This window comes from Electrona antarctica, assembly GCF_951216825.1.
Source record: "Electrona antarctica genome assembly, chromosome: 19".
NCBI classification, from domain to species: domain Eukaryota; kingdom Metazoa; phylum Chordata; class Actinopteri; order Myctophiformes; family Myctophidae; genus Electrona; species Electrona antarctica.
In genome coordinates this window covers 14,025,675-14,041,041 of record NC_136800.1, presented here as the reverse complement: position 1 = coordinate 14,041,041, position 15,367 = coordinate 14,025,675, and the positions used below count along the sequence as shown (strand labels likewise).

Below are 15,367 nucleotides of genomic sequence, written 5' to 3'. Positions count from 1 at the left end.
CGTTATTCTAGTCAGGAGGGCGTTCCAAGAGGCGGGGTCATTGACCAAAGACACTTGGGATCAACCGTTGTCTAGCGATCTCCGCGTGAGAGCGGTTGAACTTTTTGAGGAATACGCAAAGCTGAGTGCGATCACGTTCCCCAGGTGTATCACTCCGCCCGGATGGGTGGGGAAACCCTGGGGCATCACCTTCTCCGACGGGAGCTCAGAGTCCTACGGAGCGGTGCTCTACCTGCGGTGGGAAACTGCTAGCGGGGTGGAGACTCGTCTGGTGGAGTCAAAAGCCAAGTTGGCTCCTCTAGACCAAAAGGGTGATGCAGTGAAAGCTGAAATCTGCGGTGCTGTCTTTGCCGCACGACTGAAAGGGTACGTGCTGAAGCATAGCAGGCTGACAATCGAGAAGTGGTATCACTTTGTCGACAGCCAGACAGTGCTGGGTGCCATTCAAAGGGACAGTTATGGGTTCCAAACGTTCTTCGCCAATAGGGTTGGGGAAATCCAGAAGGCGGGGCCTGTGACTGACTGGTGGTGGGTTCCCGGGGTGGAAAATGTAGCTGATCTAGTCACGAGGGGGGGTTCTCCTGAGCAATTAGACAGTGATTCCCTGTGGCAAAAGGGACCAGAGTTCCTAGCCAGACCAGTCGACCAATGGCCTATGAAGTCTGCTGCTGAGGTGGCTGCTTCCTCGCGGGAAATCGTGAGTACATTGCAGAGAAAAGTGTTCAAAATGAAAGCATTCTCTGCTGCTGTTACTAGATCCCAAACTAAGAACCAGGGGTCCGCGCCACTGCCAGACAGTGGCGGGTCCTCACCAGTCAGTGGCAGATCTTCACCAGACAATGGGGGGTCTCCAGCGGTCAGCAGGGGTCCTTCACCAGTCAGTGATGGGGGTTCTGTGGCAGCATCTAATGACGAAACTGAACAGCTGTGGGGGTCAGGCCTTGTGAACCAAATGGACTTGGCTAGATGCAGCACACTGTCAAAACTCTGCGGGGCAGTTGGCTACGTCCGCAGAGTGTTGCACGGCCACGGAGGCTTATTCAAGTCCGGCAGTCGTGTACAGTGGGGGGCGGTGCTCTCTGTCGGAGAGCGGGACACAGCATTTAAGGAGCTGTGCCTTGCCGCCCAAGAGGGAATTTCTTTCCCGACAACGACACTAAACCGTCTTGTAGTTAGTAAGAACGACAAGACAGGTCTCTTGCTATGCCGAGGCCGGGTTCAGACCGTTGACCAAGAAAGCCAGGGCGTGCCCATCATTCCTTACGAGGCACGACTCAGCACACTGCTGTGTGAGGAGGCCCATCGTGCAAACCACGAGGGCGTGGCTGGGACACTCCTGCGAGTCAGGAAGAAAGCCTGGGTGGTTCAGGGGCCAAGGGTCGCACGTAAGGTGATCGACTCTTGCCTGTTTTGTCGCAAACGGGGGGCTAAGCTATCCAGTCAAGTGATGGCTAATCTTCCTACAGTGCGCACAAGTCCAGCAGCTCCGTTCGAGTACACAACGCTGGATTTGTTCGGTCCTTACACTGTCAGGGGCACTGTGAAGCGACGCATTAAGAGAAAAGTCTGGGGCGTGGTCTTCAGTTGCATGGCCTCACGGGCTGTCCATGCAGACCTAGTTGAGGACTTGTCTACAGAAGGCTTTCTGCAGACCTACCAGCGATTCACTGCTCTGAGAGGCCATCCAAAAAAGTTGTGGTCTGATCAGGGTACGAACTTTGTTGGCGCGAGGCCAGCACTGGAGGATCTATACAAGTTCCTAGGGGACATTGACAAGGAGCAGATCCAGCAAAGAGCAGCAGTTGCAGGGACCGACTGGGCATGGGAGTTTAGCCCAGCGGACTCACCGCATCGGAACGGGGCGGCCGAAGCTGCCGTCCATGTTCTGAAAAGGGCGTTGAGCAGCGTCGGCGACACCGATGATCTGTCGGCGTTGGAGTTCCAGACTCTACTCTACCTTGCTGCTAACCTGGCCAACGAAAGACCCATCGGAGCCAGAACTCAGGTCGACGAGGATTCCGTGGACATCATCACTCCCAACTCTCTGCTGTTGGGGCGGGCAGGGCCCAGGGGAGACATCCTGGGCTTTGACTTCCCTAGCTACCCGTACAGTCGTCTTCGGGCGGTCCAGCGCGAGGTGGACAAGTTCTGGAAGCGGTGGAGCCAGCTGGCGGGCCCTCATCTCTTCATCCGAGAGAAATGGCACGTTCCAGCACGGAATGTGGCCGTCGGCGACCTGGTGTGGGTCGCGGACCAGAATGCTCTACGAGGTCGATTCCGGATGGGTCGTGTCGTGGAGGTGAATCCAGATAACCAGGGTGTCGTCAGGGACGTAAAGGTGCGGACATGTCCAAGTCTGCCCATCAGTTGGTCGCAGGTGGTGAAAGACGTGGTGGCATGGCCATCCGTCATCCTCCATCGTGATGTGCGGCGGCTGGTGGTCCTAATCCCGGTTGAAGATCAGTGAATTAGACCAGAAAGACCTCTTGAGAAATACCCTAACGAACTCTTCCATATGCATGCTGCGCGAGTAAGACTAGTCAGTTGGGTATTTACTTGAGGCAGCTGGGTGATGAGGCATACTTGTCACTCAGTAAGGAGCAAAGCGGTGGTGCCTACCTCCTACAGTCAGATTGAGATCAAAATTAATTCAGTGCATGAAAGTAAACTAGGTTTATTATTTCATAAGTTCAACTGGTGAGTGCCATCCGGAGGCGTTCATCGATTAGAAGCATGATTGATATACTTATTTTTTATTTTTGTTTGAATGTTTTTGTTTGCAAATGATTGTGGGGAATCTATTTAGCCTACTGGGTTTATTTCAAACCGTAGCCTAAAAGTGGGAGGTGTCGAGTTTATTCCGTGAGTGGGATCATTATAATATTAAGTGCCGGCCCAGCTTATATTTGTAACTTCATGTTGTGTCATGTATGTATAGAGTGTTGGTGCTATTATGAAGTTCACTGCCTATACAGTAAATACTCTGTGTTATATAAGAACAGAGATCCTCTTATCAACCAATTGCAGTATATCTCAGGGATGTAGATATTAATACAGCTAATTGGGGGGTAAATGTGTTACCAATGTGTTACTAATACTATATACCAGGAATGCGAGTTCATACTAGGACAGGACATGGTATGGGGATAGGAAGTGTCGGGTGACAGAGGAAGGGGCGAGCTATACCAGGGGGCACGATGTGTTCGTTCATTCCTACAGAAACAATGTAGCAAACGGGATGACGCGTTTAAGTAAGTCCTTTTAATGTGTTATATGTTCGTTAAATGCTCTAAATTCAGTCATAAATGATGCATCTATGCAGTCGCTATATCTGTGAATTAATAGTATGTATCTTGTGTTTCCCTTGTGTTCGCAGTTATTACCTAAACGCCACAATCTCAGGTTCCTTTGTTGTAATGATCATCATGCTATTGTATTAGATCTAACACGGGCCAGACAAGGCAAATAAGGCTTTATACTGTACACAAGTGTAGTAGAAGTATGTTTGTACGTGTGTGAGTGTGTTATGAGATAATAGTAATAAAATGGCCAAAATCAAGTGATTGTTTACGGGCATTATTGCAACGTCGAGGCTATGTGTGTTTGAGTAATATTAATGTTACCTTGGTGTGTGTTAAATCACAGTTACCAGACCTGTTTGTTATAACCCCTTTGCGGAGGGTCTGAATCAGTAATTAAGCAAAGCTATGAAACAGCAAAGTTTAGTTATATCCGTACAAACATCGAGGAACCAGAATCGGTTCCATCACGCTTGGAACCGTTTCAGGATCCGGTTTCATCACGTCAGAGCTGGTATGTGGACTTCACGTCTGCTATACAGTACTATGACAATACCGGTGGTTCTCAAACCTTTACATTTCATAACTCTGAGAGTGTACAAATGGAACCAAATGGACCCATTTGCTTCCATTTGTACACTCTCAGAGTTACAGACCTGTTACTGTACCCTCTACTGTAGGAATCGTTAAAGGGAACCATAATGAAATTGGACTGAATGGGCTTTTCGGAATTGGAAATGTTTCTGAAACTTTGGATTCGGAATCCCAAGTTTTCAATTCACTGCAGCGCTGACTAGACATGAAAGATGCATCATTTATCATCTGCGTTAGAAAATTAAGATCCATAAATAGGACAAAAAGAAATGCAGCTTCTTTGAGAGATTAATATACATCTATAAGCAGTCCAAATCAAAAGGACCAAGCATATCATAGTAACCAATGATAATAACATTCTCAGGCTGAACAGTGTGCATGTGTGTGTGTGTGTGTGTGTGTGTGTGTGTGTGTGTGTGTGTGTGTGTGTGTGTGTGTGTGTGTGTGTGTGTGTGTGTGTGTGTGTGTGTGTTGCGTGAGAGAGGGAGCAAAAGAGTGCGAACGAGTGGGAGACAGAGAGAGATTGACAGTGAGAGAGAGAAAGAGAGCAATTTATCAGAGTTAATGTTATAGTTAGTATAAAAAACACAAAACAGGTGAGTATAATCAAACCAGTAATTATGCCTATAATTACTAATTATCGGCATAATTTATTAAATGTTAGATGATAAGCTCATGCTGAATATTAGAATTGTGGTGATTTTTGTTAGTTTTATACTGTTAGTGATGATTTATTCTCAGTTTAAATTCAGCAGTGAAGGTTCAGCGCAGTTAACAGATTGTCTGTCTTTACCTTGGGGTCAATCTCTCGGCTCTGCGGGTCAGAGGCTGAGAGGTCGACCACACATCTGCTGCCTATTTCCCTCAAAGTGTACTGCTGAAACACCTGGTTGAGAAGGGGTCAAAGGGGCAAAGGTCACTGGGAGCGTGGCGGGGTCGAGGTCCTGTCCTTTGCTACAGTACGTTTGTTTTTCTCGGTTGTTCCTCGTTTTCCATCTGCGTTCACTTAGTTACTGAACATTTAAACCTCTGGAGTTTGATTAAGAGTAAAAGTCTGATCACACCAAGCACTATAACTATAACGGTAACTGTGTATTGTTCACCATTGTCTTCATTATAGTTGTGGTGTGGACTCTACAATCCACTTACGTTAGAACCACTTTTAAAACAATGTCATTAGTTCATAGTTAAAGTTATAAAGCCTGGGAGGTGAGCAGCACTTTAGCACTTACTGTAGTAGTGTGTGACAAATGTTTCAGGGTTGCAGAATTCTGACATTCCTGCACGGAATGCAGAGTCATAATCTGATTTATACTTGTGTGTCCTGTGCTGGAAATAGATGATCTACAAGCCCACAACACGTCAAATTGCGACGCGCTGAAGGCTTGTAGATCGGCACATGATGGAGAACACATGTGGCATATTGTGGAAGCACTATGAATGGAAGGTTTGCGATGGAAGCCTGATGTCTTACACAGACACTCTTAATAACCACCTTTCCTCCAACGTCCCAGCTGTGCTTTGTTATATCCACGTCGATTCACCCTAGAGCACTTCCATCAGACGGCAAAATCCCAAGAGTGAATTTAACACCAGAGAGGGTGTAAATGGACCTACATACTGCCGGTCTAGCTCTCTGAGTTAAATTAAGAGACGGGATTAGTCTGGTATAGCTTCCACCGGGTTATTTATTTGATTATATATCCGTTTTATCTGAAGGTCAGAGAAGTTAGTGTAGCTGTACGGTACGAATACACCTACCTGCATTTCCTTCATGAACATGTCCTCCTCCTCTTCCTCCTCTTCTTCTTCATCTTCCTCTGTGTCGGACGATTCTGTTGCAGGGACAGAGGCGGGGCTGGGGGCTGGAGCTGGGGCCGGAGTTGGGGCCGGGGCTGGGGCCGGGACTGGGGTCCGAGCTGTGGCTGGAGCTGAGAGTGAGTGGGGGTTCGGGGGCTTGGGTTTGACTTCTGGGGGCTGCCGTAGGGGTTTGGGCTGGGGAGTCACGACCGTCTCCTTCTCTTCCTCATCCTGGGGGCAAACAGACAAAAACAATAGTTTGAAAAACAAACTACGTTTTTCCACACACACAAAACAATTTGCTTTGTCCCAGTTTCCCAGTTCAGTTGTAATACATTTCAGTCAGAAACCGTTTATGAGAAACAGCTTATTGGTCAAGTATGTTAAGTATGGTAAGTATGGTACAAGGGACGTGACATGGTACTGTAGGTTGCTTAAACAACACAAGAATAATATGGGCATATGACTAAAGAAAAAGATCTTATGGCAGCCAGTCATTAAAAATATATCAACAGGAAGTGCAAAGATGATTACATTTCTTTTGTTGTTGATTTTTTTTTAAGAGGAAACAGAAATCCCATAACACCACAGGAATTTCATTAATCTAGTTTGTCTTATCCTGAAAAAAATCGGTGGACCTTGGTGAAGTACTGCAATATGCGCACGCGCACACGCACACGCACACACACACACACACACACACACACACACCTGTGCACCAACAGGGTCTTTTCTGGTGAAGATGACCTCTCCTGACCTTCCTGTCGTGAGACCTGTGGAAGGGTAGAACCTAACAGAAGACAACAGCAGCAATAAATACTGAAATTATTGTATTGTAAGAGGTACCGAGACGACTCGCCCCTTTTCCAACTCGCCCTCGCGAAAAGTGAAGACGGCTCACCACAGAATTTCAAAAAGTGAAGACGGCTCGCCACAGAATTTCGAAAAGTGATGACGGCTCGCCCCGAGCCGTGGAGAGCCCGCCCCCATAGTGTGGACAGCTCGCCCACAGCGTGGATATCTCGCCCCAACGCACGGATATCTCGCCCGTGTTTATTTCATGTTTATTTTACCTTATTTATCATATTAGAACATTGTTTGTCAAAGGAGAACATTTAGAACCAGTTAGAACCCGTTCGTTTGTTGTTGGTCAAATTAAAATTATGCATGGATAATGAATGGCTTACTCCCCTCCATTGTTCTGGAAATTCCATTCCAAGTACAGTACTTGAAATTATATGCACTCATGTTTACATAAGTACAGTACTTGAAATTATATGCACTCATGTTTACATAGTTTACATAGTTATCCAGTAACATTCGTTTTTGCATGTCATGGTATGGAGTTGCTTATTTCATTGTTTAGCTGGGGACCTGGAGCCTGTGAAATCTTTCACAGACTTACAGTGCCACCAACAGGTGGATTTTTGAAAATGACTCAAATCATGAAGGCAATTTACGTGGAATCTTTCACAGACTTTCATACTAGTCTACTACTACTAGCCATATGCACTCATGTTTATGTTGCATGTCATGGTAGGCCTACCTGCAATTTTGTTGTTGTACTAATATACATAATAATAATAATAATAACAACATAATAATATAGGCCTACCTGCAATTTTGCATTTATTTCAGCAGGTGGCACTAAAGTTCTTGTTGCTTCCCACTTACATAAAATTGTATTATTTATTTCAGCAGGTGGCACTAAAGTTCTTGTTGCTTCCCACTTACATAAAATTGCCTGCCTGTTATTGTATGCTGTGTGTGTGTCAAGTTCTTGTTGCTTCCCACACATACATAAAATTGCCTGCCAGACACCTTTGATGATGGGCCATTCTGTAGAACAGGTAGCCTACAGAATGCAAATGCTCCAACCTCAATACAGGTCCATATAGTCCTATAGATTACAGGAATTTAAAACCTTAGACTATGATGGCCTGCCAGACACCTTTGATGATGGGCCATTCTGTAGAACAGAATCCCAGAATTCCAACTAAAGTGCATGTCCCAGTGCCCACTGTCACTGTCCCAGTGACCACTACGTGACACTGAAGACCATTTCCGTTACCTTTTTGCTGGACTTTGAAACTAACCCTATGGGACACTAGTTTTTGCTGCTAGTATTGAAGTAGCATTGTATATATATTTTTGTTCAACTTTTTTGCTGCTAGTATTGAAGTAGCGTTGTGTATATATATTTTTGTTCAACTTTTTTTCTTCTAGTATTGAAGAAGCGTTGTATATATTGTTTTTGTTCAACTATTTTTTAAAGTGGCATCTGTATATATTATTTCTCTCAAATAAATGGTTACATTCCTACAGTTGATCTGTTGTTGTTGTTCTTGTTGTAGTAACGACCCAGCACACTCAAACAAAAGAGGCTGATGACCCCCTTGGGCCCCCTCCACTCTCACTATAACTAGACACATACACCCCCCCCCCCCCCCCCCCTCTCTCTCTCTGTTTAAAAGTACAGGAAAAATCTCAAAGTACATGTACAAATATAGTACAGGTAAAAATCTCTCTCTCTCTCTGTTTAAAAGTAGGCTACTATTGTGAATCAGTGGACCATGACAGCTTAAACACAACTCTTCTTTACTTTCAAAACTCAGAGTCAATAATAAGGCAAAGCAACATCATCACACATCATGTTGTATGTCAAGACTGAAGTAGTCGATCCCAGATAATCCCCCCAATCATCACAAACAACACAGGAATATGCAAGAGCGCAGCACAATCAAACAGCTGTCAGTGAGACATAACAGCTACATGTAAAACATCTCTCTCTCTCTTTGTTGGGGCGACTTCTCCGGACTTTTGGGCGAATTCTCCGGACTTTTGGGGGCGAATTCTCCGCGCGTTGGGGCGACCGCTCTTCCCGTTGGGGCGACCGCTCTTCCCGTTGAGGCGACCGATCTTCGCCGCTTTGGGCGAGTTGGAAAAGGGGCGAGCCGTCTCGTATTCTTGTAAGATAACCAAAATAATGAAACAGAACACTAGAAGCAATAAAACATATCAGTACAGTAAACAGTGGGGGGGTGGACGACATTTCTAGTGTTAATCTTAGACGTTAATAGGACCAGTTACAATTTGCAACATTTACAAGGTGCTCTTTTATGGCAGTTTTGAAGGAGGGTAAGGAGTGAAACTAACTAGTAGGACATTTTGGTGACATAGAAGCATATACAGTACCTGCGCGGTGGCGGAGGAGGCGGAGACTTCCCAGTCTTGTCAGGACTCTGCCGGCGCTCCCTCTCCACACTGGGCCGACGGGGTTTCTCCACCAGCGGCCTGCCGGCCCGCTCAGTGCCTGCATGGGGGACCGAGGAGGAGGGCTCCACAGGGGCCTCCGCAGGGGCCTCCGCAGGGGCCACGGGAGGCTGAGACACTGCTACTGGGGCTGAAGAAAACACACAACAAAATAAATTATATCGCTGTTGTCTAACAGAAACTTCTCATCTCCATACTTTACCTACTTAGTAGCAAGTAGCAGATCCACAAGCTGTTTTGAGCTTGTAGATCTGCTACTTTTGATACTTTTGTGAGTGAAGGTCTTTTGTCTTTATTTAAACCCAGTAGCTGACCTTGGATGGAGGGTTTGGACTGGGGGGTGTCCACCTCATCAGGCAGCTTGGCATCCTCATCCTCCAGAGGGTCTGACGATGTCCATGACTCCAGGGGCTGCTGCTCTCTGATCTCAGTGGGCTGCTGCTCTCTGCTCTCAGTGGGCTGCTGCCCTGGAACTAGGTGAGCATTTGGGCAGAAATAGCATAACATTAGGCAAAACCAATCACAACAAATGTCATAGTATCAATCGATCAATCAATCAATCAAATTATAACTTACCTTGCGGACTTAGGTCCAAGGCGGGCTCTGGCTCTGTGTCAGTCCCGGAGGAGGAAGGAGGAGGAAGAAGAGGAGGAGGAGAAGGATTCTCTCTAGCGACTGATATCTCCAAGTCTGGAATGGAGCTCATCAGGCTGGCCTGGGCTGCTTGGAGGATCTGCTCAAAGTCTGTGCTGGTGGTGGTGGTGGTAGTGGTGGTGGTGGTGAGGGGAGGCTGAGGAGAGGCTGTGGTTGGTTCAGGTTCACTGATGTGTGTGTCATTCTGGATGCTTTGGTTTGGTGTCACCTCACTCTGGTTCCCCTCTGGAGATTGTCTCTCTGTAGACTGTGGAAGAGAAACACACACACAGCAGACAAACAAACAGACATCCTCAGTGGGGGAAATGTGTAACTAAATCATACAAACAAAGACAATTCAAATATCTCTCAGTCAAAAACGCAGCGTTAATCTATCCTTCTGAAACTGATAGTTCCACTGCTAGACTTTCACATTGCAAAATACTCAATAGGAAATATTGAGTAGTTCTGCATGTATCAGTATCATTCCATTCTGTTCCATGGATGCAATACGTATGTATAAATCACTTTAAAACACGGCAGATACCGCAAAGGGTAAACTGAACTCCGTACAATTCCAACACAAACGTCCTTGTTTTGCAGTTGCGGGGACTACTTTCTTGCATTTAAACTGTTTTAATTGGGGTATGTATGATTTTCATGTTTCATTGTTGGCAACCCTTTTAGAAAAGCTGTATATGCCACGCGAGGCCGTGGTTCACCGTGACTTTACAGAAGCTAACCTAAGAACATACATAGCTGTTATCCAACAGCAGCCTCTTGTGGTTAAATGCTTTAATTTATAACTCAGAGTGTGTACGAGTGGAACCAGATGGACCCTTACGGGTCTCTTTAGTTCCCTTTGTGCACTCTCAGAGTAAAATCAACACGGGGATTCTACTGCACAGTGACGGTAACACAGTGAACATTACACTAACCTCAGTGTCTGTCACTGTGTGCTTGTTGATGCTGGGGTCTTCTACTGACAGTGTCAGTGTTGTGTGGCTGTCTGCTGGTTCCGTGGTGCCGTCTGCAGAGGGCTTCCTCTGACGCAGTGCAGGGCTGTTCTCTCTGCTACGTGGGCTCACCTTTGCACAGCCAACACAACACTGGTGAAATATTTCCCCACAAATGAATGCTTATTGATGGACAAAATAATAATATTCATATACAATGCACTGTGGGACCACTGACTAAGTGGTCTAAACCAGTGGTTCCCGAACGTTTTAGCTCGAGAATCAAAAGAGAAGATGTGATGTCTCCACGGGACCCAAACTAGTGAAAACAGCTAAATCTACAAGCTCGTAGATCGAATCAAGAGTAGATCGGCTGACTTCTTAGATTTTTCTTTGATTTCTTCATGAAATTACTGGTAAAAACTAAACGTGATATCACAACCCAGTGGTTGTCGGATCATTAATACCTTGGCCACGGTGGGGGAGTCTCGCCCATGGGTGGGGGTCAGTGGTGGGCTCGGGTGGTGGTTGCATGACTGAACGACGGCCGCTGCGGTTCGCACCTGGTGAGGCATGACGGGAGAGGCCGGGCCAGCCAACCTGCCTTCAGCCTGCGTCCCGGAGGAGGGCACAGGGCTGGCGAGAGGCGGCCTGACCGAGGATCGAGGTTGGGGCTTGGGGGAGTTTTGAGGAGTCAGGCTCCTGATAAGACCCTGTTCTGGTTCCCCTGGGATGGGTCTGGCGGTGGACTCAGGGAGGTGGGGGTGGCTCTCTGTCAGATACCTGAAGGAGGTGTTGAAAAGTGGAGAACATAGATTGTAAGGGTGGGATTTTCGGTGTTTTTCTTTTCTTTTTTGACATAGAAAAATAAATGATACGTATTCACAAGCGGGTGAGGGTGAGGGTGAAGACTGTTTGCACTTGAGCAGGCTTGAAACTAATTTGTCAGATTTGGTAACAATACATAATTGCATCAATAGAGCATCCATGAGCGCACAGCTCAGAATTTCCATGGAGTTTAAACGGTTTTGACCTTGTTTATGGTGACCAATTTCATTCTGTGTCCAGACTGTCCAGAGTTTCCTGAGCTGTGCAACACACATCTTAAATACTTTACAAAGATTTGCAGGAAATAAGTGTGGCGCGGAGGCAGATATGTAGCGATAGATTGTTTTTTCCATTCTCTATTTCTTGCTAACTCCCCCAGATGTTGCTTAAACGGTTGTCGAGTTGAACAAGTGTTTCAGTTTAATCTGTCATATGGCTTCCGGTTCATTGTACAAGATAAAAAAAACGTTACAGAAATTCAGTATAAATATGTGAAGACGAAAGTAGCAAGTGACATAGAATTGAGAATTCTCATTATTGCCCTGCAAGTACATTGTTTTGCAATACTATTATTGCTAGCATTTTCGGTGCACAACACAATGCGCAACCAAGTCTAACACAAGGACAGCGTAAGCAACACTAAACCAGTTTAGTGAAGTGTGTGTTTACCTGCGGAGGCCACTGAGGGCCTCTGTGAGGGCCTTAACCCTCTTCAACATGCTGTCCATCCTGTGAGGCTCCTCCTTCAGGAAGCGCACCGCCTCCACCTCCACCCGCAACACCGAACGCATCTTTAGCTGCAACTCTGGAAACTCACCTGTAGATGAGGAGGAGGAGGGAGGGACGGCAAGAAGTTAGCAGTGTTCATTTTGAAGGCAGATTTTGATGTTGTTTTAGTCTGTCTTTTGAATAAAATTCCATTTAGTTTTAGTCATATTTTTGTCATCTGAAATGCTTTAAGTTTTACTCTAGTTTTAGTTGACTATTAAATATCATATCATCATCAGATTTTAGTCAACTAAATCTAAATGCATTTTGACGGGCCATGATGGTGTCGTAATGCCCGATTTGTAGACCGCAAGCTACCGAAAATACCTGATCTACAACGTGTTGTGAGCTTGTAGATCGACTACTTACGTTGTGCAACACCTGCACACAACCAAGCATAGAATAACCTATCTTCGTTCTACTGGATCTCTTCTCCACTAGTCCCTCTATAATATATTACTCTAGTTTTTATTTGTAGACAAAATTGTCAATATAATTTAGTCATAGTAAATTCATCATTGGTCAGTGAGAAAAAAGGTAGTTGATTGTTTTCATCATAGTTTTAGTTTAATTAACATTGGATGGAAGGATTGGGGGTTTGGGTTTGGACAAGGCAGGGTGAAGGAGGGACGGTTAGATAAAAGACAGGAATGAGGGCATTACATTTTGCTTATGGAAATTTGTAACATATTTTAAACAAAATTGTAAAATATACTGCATTTAATCCATCAAGGGATGGATTAAAATGCAGTCAACTCTATTTTACAATTCAGTTATACTGAATGTACAGTATGCACATGTGAATGTGAAGAATAGAGAAGAGCCCATTTCAGCAGAGATGGCAGAGTATAAAGAGATAATAGAGTAAATAAAAAAGTAAATGATTCAAACACAGAAAATCACAAAGCACAAGCAAGACAAACTGACTTTTGAGTGAAGCCAGGGACTCCCCAACTCTCCTGAGATTGACTGCTCCCTCCTCCACATCCCTCAAGGTGACTGACGGCTGTCCAGGACCGGACGCAGACTCTCGTTTCAAATGATCCACGTAGCCCTCCAACTCACTGAATGAGAGGGGGGGGGGGGGGTGAGGGGGACAAATACAGACAGAGAATGGTTAAATAAAGGTTAAATAAATTGCATCCCTATTCTGCATTCAGCATGTCTTAATGGGCCTGGGCTTATTTTTGTCAGACAGATTCTATATATACATTGTTGACCAGGGGATGTTTTTCCCCCTGGTCAACAATGTATATACTGTAGGATTGAAGTGGTTAAGCAAGTGTGACTAGAGTTTGAATATTTAATATACTGTAATTCCCATTTATTAACATAAGATGGCAGCAGGTGTTGAATTTTAGGTGAACTGTTTAGGTGAAACATTCTGCTGAGGCAAGGAAGGAAAACTTGCAACACCTGCTTTTATGTTTTTTGATTGCTTCCAGGGATTTCCTAATTATCCAAGCTTTCAGTTTTAGGAAACCCATTCAAAAAATCCATTACATTTTTGCTTACTTCATCAGTCTGAAAACAATATCGTCTACAAACATGGAATGTAAACTTTTCTGACACCTTTTCAGCAGAGAGCAGCAAAAATAATATAAGCTAGGTACTGTAGGTATGTGAGTGATACCTGAGGCTTACTGCATGTCATATCCCAGTGTTCTCCAAAGAGTTTGGCTCAGAACCTAAATGTGGATCACGGGCAGATTAAAATGGGTCTCCATACTTTTTAAGGAATCATCACATGGTCAGTAAACGCACGGGAAACGTAGATGACCTAGTCCGTGATTGGCTCCCGCTAGTCATGATTGGCTGCCCCTAAGCCAATGGGATACTCTGAAACGCTGCCTAAGCCAATGGGAGTCTGAACCACTCGTGTAGCCAATCGCCTAGTAGCGACCTAGTCATGATTGGCTGCCTGTATTAGCGACCGCAGCCAGTGCGGAGCATCTGACAAGTCAGCGGCTAATGTTATGAGATAACTGGACACAGTGGACAGCAGGAAAGCCATAACAAAACACAGTGATTGAACCAACAACAGAAACGAACGAACCACGGCCACGAGGTTGTGACAGCTCGATGGAGCTTGATAACCGATACCTGAAAACATCAACAAGCTCATTGAGTACCCGTTATCAATAAGCTTTGGGCTTATCAAGCCTGTTATCGAGCATAGCGGTCCATGACGTCATGTTTAAACAATCAAGACAAGAGGCGATCAAGAAATAAATGTAATCATCCATGCTGGCACAAACATGTCGGTCTAAACGTGTATTGATACCGCCAACCAGCACTGCCCGGGTAAACAAAATTACGCATTTAAAGTGACTGTACACATTTTATTGGTCAATTGCATTCCGTAACTTAGAAAAGTACTGTATTTGAAGGCCTTAGTAAAATATACTGGTTCTGTTCGGAATGTATTGTCTCCCGTCTTTCCACAAAATAATAGAAAATGCTCGATAGTGGGCTCGATAAGAACCCGGCTCGATAAGCCTGATCGATAAGGTGCTTGTTATCAATACAAAATGAACGAGCTCCATCCCTACTGTATAACGCCATTTAGGTCGACTTCATGCTTGTGTTGTGATAATAATATAGCAGCAGCAGCCTACTATACTATGCCAGTCAACTGTCTTCCTTCCGCCACAGATATAAAAGCAGCTGGTATGACTATGTCATCATTTCTTGTTTTATGTACTGTAGCTCACCTTAGAAAGTGTCAGGCTGAACTGTAGCTTTGGTCATAGTAGAATAGGGCAAATGTTGGTCTATTAGGTGAGGAAAACAACCTAATTTGAAAGTGTGAGTTTCCTAAACACGTCATTTGAAAGGTGCTGTTCCTTCTAGTCCTGAGGTAAGATGACAGTGCCATTTGATCTGGTGCAAAAACGAAAACGGAAAAAACATTTTTTTATTATGGTGAATTGTCACTGTGTCGATGACTGAAGTCTGTAGTAGGCTCTGTGGTTAGTGACACCAAAACATCATAAAAACAAGTAAGTTGAAGAACCAGATCAGGGCATGCTATCCCTTCCAAGAATACTCAGAGTATTGTGAGGTGCTGCGTTGACATACCCCACCAGGCAAACCAGTTTGACTACGTCTGTGTTTGAGTCTGAGAATTCTGTGTGTCTCTGTCTGTGTGCGCCTACTGCCTATGTGTTCAGAGTACAACCTTGGACACACACCTCAGGAGAAATGTGTGGGCTT

General features: G+C 45.1%; 1 protein-coding gene across 1 annotated transcript in view; it reads right to left on the bottom strand.

Annotated features, from left to right (window-relative positions):
- The window catches only part of LOC306943858 (uncharacterized protein), a 104,337-nt gene that overhangs the window by 16,391 nt on the left and 72,579 nt on the right, over positions 1–15,367 (bottom strand). Inside the window, exons 13-22 of the mRNA XM_079530369.1 lie at positions 13,079–13,215; positions 12,053–12,200; positions 11,023–11,338; positions 10,538–10,687; positions 9,543–9,867; positions 9,281–9,439; positions 8,889–9,096; positions 6,405–6,483; positions 5,655–5,924; positions 4,687–4,779 (exon numbers count right to left, since the gene is read on the bottom strand). Of these exons, the coding sequence (XP_079386495.1) occupies positions 4,687–4,779; positions 5,655–5,924; positions 6,405–6,483; positions 8,889–9,096; positions 9,281–9,439; positions 9,543–9,867; positions 10,538–10,687; positions 11,023–11,338; positions 12,053–12,200; positions 13,079–13,215 (1,885 nt within the window). The remainder of the gene's footprint in view (positions 1–4,686; positions 4,780–5,654; positions 5,925–6,404; positions 6,484–8,888; positions 9,097–9,280; positions 9,440–9,542; positions 9,868–10,537; positions 10,688–11,022; positions 11,339–12,052; positions 12,201–13,078; positions 13,216–15,367) is intronic.